Source organism: Schistocerca serialis, chromosome 5 (assembly GCF_023864345.2).
Source record: "Schistocerca serialis cubense isolate TAMUIC-IGC-003099 chromosome 5, iqSchSeri2.2, whole genome shotgun sequence".
Taxonomy (NCBI): Eukaryota; Metazoa; Arthropoda; class Insecta; order Orthoptera; family Acrididae; genus Schistocerca; species Schistocerca serialis.
This window is the reverse complement of record NC_064642.1, coordinates 229708979-229716653: the sequence shown is the minus strand read 5'-3', so window position 1 is coordinate 229716653 and position 7675 is coordinate 229708979. Positions and strand designations below refer to the sequence as shown.

General features: G+C 42.3%; 1 protein-coding gene across 1 annotated transcript in view; it reads right to left on the bottom strand.

Moving 5' to 3' along the window:
* Positions 1-368: 368 nt before the first annotated feature.
* LOC126482390 (probable cytochrome P450 301a1, mitochondrial) overlaps positions 369-7675 on the bottom strand; it is a 230564-nt gene continuing 223257 nt past the window's right edge. Inside the window, exon 12 of the mRNA XM_050106497.1 lies at positions 369-903. Coding sequence (XP_049962454.1) covers positions 793-903 — 111 coding nt within the window. The 3' untranslated portion in view covers positions 369-792. The remainder of the gene's footprint in view (positions 904-7675) is intronic.

The window sequence follows — 7675 nt, the reverse complement described above, 5'->3', positions numbered from 1 at the left end:
CTTAAGGCATGCATTTTCGCCCCTATGTTTACTGAGACTTTTTTACTTCTAGTATAGTGACCTTTCAAATGTATGCGTTTACGCCATTAATTAAGATATATCCCATATATAAAGAAAAATGGACTGTCTACGGCCACCGGGCGCGCGCGCGTGGGAGCTTGAAGTTTGTATAATCAAATGTGCAAGCAAATGTTCAGATCAGGAGAACCAGGACTCATAAAGAAAATTAACTACAGTTGTAGCACGGCAGAGATGCGCAGAAAGGATTACACAAAATCTAAAACGAAGCAAAAAAACCTCAGAGTCTTGAGTAACTTCTGTGGTAAAATATACATTTTTACTCAACTGTAAAAAACTAACAACGAGAATTGTAGTTAGAAACATGTTTAGAGCTGTTTCGTCCTGTATTTATTACGTACATAGATACAGTGAAGGAAATATGTACTGAGAATGGTTAAAAAATAAAGGACGCAGTCAAACAAACAGACTTTTCTTTAGTCACAGGGTTGGAACTTAAAAACAAATAAGATATTAAGAAATATCTAGATAGTTTCTGCCTGTTTCTCCGTCGTTTGTTAGAAAGTGAAATAATGAGGAGATGTATTTCAATGCTTATAAAAACGAACAATATTTGTGTATATGTGTCATTCGTCAAAACTTAAAGCGAATTAGAGCGAAACACTTGTCTCTCAAAAGCAATTAATTAGCCTATTGCAGTTACATTTGACACCTGGTTCAGGGGTCCGAAATACACTTTATCCGTGGGAATAGAGAGGAAACACAACAGGAGAATCAGACGTTCCTGTCGATGACCTTGAACTTGAGTGGCGAAGCGGCTTGATGTATTAGGGCAGTCCTCCACGCAACATCATTGTGTAACTCCACACGGAAGCGTCGGATAATCTGTGAACAAAGAGACCGTTTTCAGGTGACACGCCTTCAGTTCTGCAAGAAAGAGGAACAAATGAAAGAATATGAAGAAATTTGAATAATGATGTGGAGATTTCAAAGTAATTTCCAGGTTACCGCAATAACTGTTATATATTGGTCACGAAACATAAGGGGAGGCGTTCAGTAAGTAGTGCAACACACGTTTTTCTCAACACAACTTGGTTTTATTCAGGATTCCAATACACCATATTATTCCCCATTCTTTTGACATCAAAACCCTATTTCTCAACGTAATTTCCGTTCAGTGCGATTGCTTTACACCACCTTACTGGAAAGACCTGTATGGGCACATGTTACCAGTCTACTGGTCGATGTCGGAGCAGACGTCCTGCTACATCAATAACCCGCCCGTCGTACACATACTGCTTCCCGCAGAGCGCATCATGCATTGGACTACGCAGACAGAAGGCGGAGGGTGAGAGATCTGGGCTCTCCTGCGGTGGATGAGGAAGGCCAGTTCGATGAAATTTTGTGATCTCCTCTCTGGTGCGCTGACTTGCGTGAGGCCTTGCGCAGTCATGGAGAAGGAGAAGTTCGTTTGCACTTTTGTGGCGACGAACACGCTGAAGTCATTCCTTCGAGCTCCTGACGGTAGCACAGAACATTTTAGAGTTGATCATCGCAGCATGAGGGAGGACATCAAACAGAATAGCCCATTGAGAGTCCCAAAAGACCGTCACCATGACTTTACCGGTGGAGAGCTCCGCTCCGAACTTTTTCTTTGAAGTAGAGGTAGTGTGGCACTACTCCATCGATTGCCGTTTTGCGTACGGTTCGAAGTGATAAACCTGTGCCGGCCCCTGTGGCCGAGCGGTTCTAGGCGCTTCAATCAGGAACCGTGCTGCTGCTATGGTCGCAGGTTCGAATCCTGTCTCGGACATGCATGTGTGTGATGTCCATAGGTTATTTAGGTTTAAGTAGTTCTAAGTCTAGGGGACTGATGACCTCAGATGTTAAGTCCCATAGTGCTTACAGCTATTTGAACCATTTTTGATAAACCTATGTTTCATCGCATGCGACGATGTTAGACAAAAAATTGTCACAATCAGCCTCGTACCGCGCAAGCATTTCCGCTCAGATGGTCCTTCGTCGCTCTTATGCTCTTTGTTAGGCGGTGAGGAACCGAGTGGGCACACATTTTTTAGTACCCCAACTGGTGATCGAATGTGTCAGTACTGCTGTGAACCGTTGATCACCACAAATGAGAGTGTCCCAACGTTGAAACATTGTACGAAATACAGCTGTGTGCATCCTGCCGGCACGCGGGAGAGAGCATAAGTTTGCGTGACCTTGTTGCGATAGAGACAGACGCCTCGCCCAACGACTTACCGTGCTTTTGTTCACTGCCAGGTCTCCGTAGACACAGTGCAAGCGCCTACGAATTTCGGTGATGCTCTGGTTTCCCGCCGTAAGAAGGATTTCACGTTAAACTGTTAGTACCCTTTTCTCCGGTAGGATAACTGAGGTAGATTAGAGACACTCAAGTCACAGAAGTGGCGTCCAATTGAAAGGCTTTCACCTGACCACTGAGCTACACGAAATTATTAGTGGTGACGAAATCTGATCAAAAGTATCCGGATACTATATTTAATATGGAATTCACCAATAAATGTCACGAATCAGGAAGTCTCCAGAAAAAAATGTAAAAATAAGTTGTATAAGGGGCAGCCAAATGGAAATGAAACAGATCGAAAAGTAAGTAAACTGTTTATTATTTCAGAGGTGATCTCCATAACTGTTAATAAATTTTTCCCTTTTTGAGATAAGAAGTTCAATGTCTTCACGGAAAAATATTTGCGGCTGTCTGCGGAACGATGATTGTCAGAAGCAAATTGACGTCCACGAATATCTTTCTTCAGGGCTCCAAAAATTTGGAAATCGTATGAGAAGAGATCGGGATTGCGTGGAGAATATGTAAGGGCTTCCCAGAGAAACTTCTACAGCGTAGTCGAAACTACCTGCTCACAAAATGCCGGCCACTTGTTTTCAATGCAAAAGCAAGGCCTTTTTTGCTAGAATTTTCATATTAAATATCAAATAATGACAGAGGACAAGGATTTCTGGTCAGATGAGTGTAGGATAAAATCAACAGCAGCAAAAAATGGTATAACGGGAGTAGGCTTCGTTAAGGGCAGGAAGGTATGGCAGAAACTGTGTTACTGTGAACAATTTAGTGATAGGATTGTTCTTATCAGAATCGACAGCAAACCAACACCGACAACGATAGTTCACGAATACATGCCGAAGTCGCAAGCTGGACATGAAGAGATAGAGAAGGTATATGAGGATACTAAAAGGGCAATACAGTAAGTAAAGCGAGACGAAAATCTAATAGTCGTGGGGGACTGGAATGCAGTTGTATGGGAAGAGGTAGAAGAAAACATTTCAGGAGAACATGGGATTGGTGGTTCATGGTGTGGGTTCCTGTAGTCATGTCCTAGTTCATGAACCACGGGCAACGTATGAGTGGCCAAGTAAGTGGTCCCGACAGTCGGGATACCATTTACTTTGGAATAAGGCTGGGCATCTCGGACGTATTCTGAGTCGTGGTCACCTTTGTGCTCATACGGCAAAGACTACCAAATCCACCGGTTAGTCCCTCAACCGTTAGGGGTAAAACTCAATGGGACTCGGGGCAAGTAAGGCTAGCAACCTGCTTCCCTGGTACTTTAAATATGATGCTGGCAACAATCAGAGCAAAATGCCTCGGACCTTTGGAGGTGACGGAGTCCCACCTCTAACTGACAAACCAGGGACTCCTAAGATACGACTTGGCAAACAAATGGTAATGAGATGGGGAGCTATTAATATCAATGGGGGCTACTCTGGGAAGAAAGTAGAGCTGGCAGAGGCTGCAAGTAAGATGGGGCTGGACGTTTTAGCTGTTAGTGACATTCGGTTAAGGGGTGAGAAAGAAGAGGAAGTAGGAGAATACAAGGTCTACCTGTCAGGAGTCAATATCACAATGGGGTGTAGGGCTTTACATCAGGAAAGAAATAGAACCCAGCGTAGTTGCAATAAGGTATGTAAACGAACGACTGATTTGGATAGATTTGACAGTGTCTAGCAAGGGACACATCAAGATAAGATGGATAGTTTTTATGAGGCACTCAGTGATGTAGTTGTTAGAGTAAAGGACAAGGACAGTGTTCTGCTCATGGGTGATTTTAATGCCAGGATTGGAAATCGAACAGAAGGGTATGAAAAGGTTATGCGTAAATTTGGAGAGGATATGGAGGCCAACAGGAACGGGAAACAACTCTTGGATTTCTGTGCCAATATGGGCTTAGTAATCACAAACTCCTTTTTTAAACATAAGAATATTCACCGGTATACTTAGGAAGGCAGGGGAACCAGATCTGTCATTGACTATATAATAACAGATCAGGAATTCTGGAAGGCGGTGAGGGACACACGTGTATTCAGGGGATTCTTTGATGACACTGATCATTATTTAATCTGCAGTGAAATTGGGATTGTGAGGCCGAAAGTGCAGGAGGTCAGGTCCATATGTAGGAGGATAAGAGTGAAGAAACTTCAGGATAAGGAAATCAGACACAAGTACATAACAGCGATCTCCGAAAGGTACCAGTTAGTTGAATGTAGTCAATTACAGTCATTGGAAAAGGAATGGACAAGGTACAGGGACACAGTACTAGAAGTGGCTAAAGAATGTCTTGGAACAGTAGTGTGTAAAAGTAGGATGAAGCAAACAGCTTGGTGGAATGACACAGTCAAGGCAGCCTGTAAAAGGAAAAAGAAGGCGTATCAAAAATGGCTACATACTAGAACTCAGGCAGACAGAGAAAGTTATGTTGAAGAAAGAAACAAAACCAAACAGATAATTGCAGCATCCAAGAAGAAATCGTGGGAAGACTTTGGAAACAGGTTGGAGACTATGGGTCAAGCTGCTGGAAAACCATTCTGGAGTGTAATTAGCAGTCTTCGAAAGGGAGGTAAGAAGGAAATGACAAGTATTTTGGACAGGTCAGGAAAACTGCTGGTGAATCCTGTGGATGCCTTGGGCAGATGGAGGGAATATGTTGAAGAGTTGCTCAATGTAGGTGAAAATACGATCAGCAATGTTTCAGATTTCGAGGTAGAATGGGAAAGGAATGATGATGGAAATAGGATCACATTTGAGGAAGTGGAGAAAATGGTCAATAGATTGCAGTGCAATAAAGCAGCTGGGGTGGATGAAATTAAGTCGGAACTAATCAAATACAGTGGAATGTCAGGTCTTAAATGGCTACACAGGATAATTGGAATGGCCTGGGAGTCGGGACAGGTTCCATCAGTCTGGACAAAAGCAGTAATCACACCAATCTTTAAACATGGAAACAGAAAAGATTGTAACAACTACAGAGGTATCTCTTTAATCAGCGTTGTGGGTAAAATCTTCTCAGGTATTGTTGAAAGGAAAGTGCGAGTATTAGCTGAGGACCAATTGGATGAAAATCAGTGTGGGTTTAGGCCTCTTAGAGGTTGTCAGGACCAGATCTTTAGCTTACGGCAAATAATGGAGAAGTGTTATGAGTGGAACAGGGAATTGTATCTATGCTTTATAGATCTAGAAAATGCATATGACCGGGTTCCAAGGAGGAAGTTATTGTCTGTTCTACGAGATTATGGAATAGGAGGCAAACTTTTGCAAGCAATTAAAGGTCTTTACATGGATAGTCAGGCAGCAGTTAGAGTTGACGGTAAATTGAGTTCATGGTTCAGAGTAGTTTCAGGGGTAAGACAAGGCTGCAACCTGTCTCCACTGTTGTTCATGTTATTTATGGATCATATGTTGAAAACAATAGACTGGCTGGATGAGATTAAGATAGGTGAACACAAAATAAGCAGTCTCGCATATGCGGATGACTTAGTTGTGATGGCAGATTCGATTGAAAATTTGTAAAGTAATATTTCAGAGCTAGATCAGAAATTTAAGGACTATGGTATGAAGATTAGCATCTCCAAAACGAAAGTAATGTCAGTGGGAAAGAAATATAAACGGATTGAGTGCCAAATAGGAGGAACAAAGTTAGAACAGGTGGATGGTTTCAAGCACTTAGGATGCATATTCTCACAGGATGGCAACATAGTGAAAGAACTGGAAGCGAGGTGTAGCAAAGCTAATGCAGTGAGCGCTCAGCTACGATCTACTCTCTTCTGCAAGAAGGAAGTCAGTACCAAGACTAAGTTATCTGTGCACCGTTCAATCTTTCGACCAACTTTGTTGTATGGGGGCGAAAGCTGGGTGGATTTAGGTTACCTTATCAACAAAGTTGAGGTTACGGATATGAAAGTAGCTAGGATGATTGCAGGTACTAGTAGATGGGAACAATGGCAGGAGGGTGTCCACAATGAGGAAATCAAAGATAAATTGGGAATGAACTCTATAGATGTAGCAGTCAGGGCGAACAGGCTTAGACGGTGGGTCATGTTACACGCATGGGAGAAGCAAGGTTACCCAAGAGACTTATGGGTGCAGCTGTAGAGGGTAGGAGGAGTCGGGGCAGACCAAGGAGAAGGTACCTGGATTCGGTTAAGAATGATTGAAGTAATAGGTTTAACATCAGAAGAGGCACCAGTGTTAGCACTGAACAGGGGATCATGGAGGAATTTTATAAGGGGGCTATGCTCCAGACTGAACGCTGAAAGGCATAATCAGTCTTAAATGATGATGATGGGATTGGGACATGGAAAGAGAGAGAGGAAAGACTGATTTTTCTGTCATAAATTTCAGCTAGTAATAGCATATATTCATCTCAAGAATCACAAGAGGAGGAAGTATATTTGGAAAAGGGTGGGTGATACTGGAAGATTTCATACAGATTACACCACGGCCAAACAGAGATTCCGATATCAGATACTGGACTGCAAGGCGTGCCCAGTAGCAGATCACAGTGTAGTAGTGATGAAGAGTAGGCTGAAGTTCAGTAGATTAGTCAGCAAGAAACTATACGCGAAGAAGTGGGAAACGGAAGTAGTAAGGCTATAGATGCGTCAATAAGGAACAGCTCAGTGGGCAGTACAGTTTAAGAGAAATGGACATATCTAAAAAGGACGATCACAGAAATTGGAAAGAAAAAAATGTAGGAAAGTGAAAACTACCTTCGGTGACATTAAGATCAGGGCGGTAGCATAAAGAGTGCATTGGGAATTCCATTCTTAAATGCAGAGGAATGGGCGGATAGTTGGAAAGTACATTGGGAAGATTTGTTTGATGTGATAGAAAATGAAACAGGAGTAGATTTAGAAGAGATATGGGATCCTGTATAAGAATCGGAATTTTAAAGAGCTTTGAAGGACTTAAGATCAAATAAGGCTGGAGGGGTTAATAACATTCCATCAGAATTTCCAGCATCATTGGGGGAAGTGGCAACAAAGCGATTATTCTCATTGGTGTGTAGAATGTATGAATTTGGTGACATACCATCTGACTCTAGGAAAAATATGATCCAGACAATTCCGAAGATTGCAAGAGCGGACAAGTGCGAGAATTATGGCACAATCAGCTTTACAGTTCATACACCCAAGTTGCTCACAAGGATAATATACAGAAGAATGGAAAAGAAAATTGAGGATGTGCTAAATAACGATCAGTTTGGCTTTAGAAAAGGTAAAGGTATCCGAGAGGCAATTCTGACTTTGCAGTTGATAATGGAAGCAAGACTAAAGAAAAATCAAGACAAGTTCATAGGATTTGTCGACCTGGAATAAGTGTTCGACA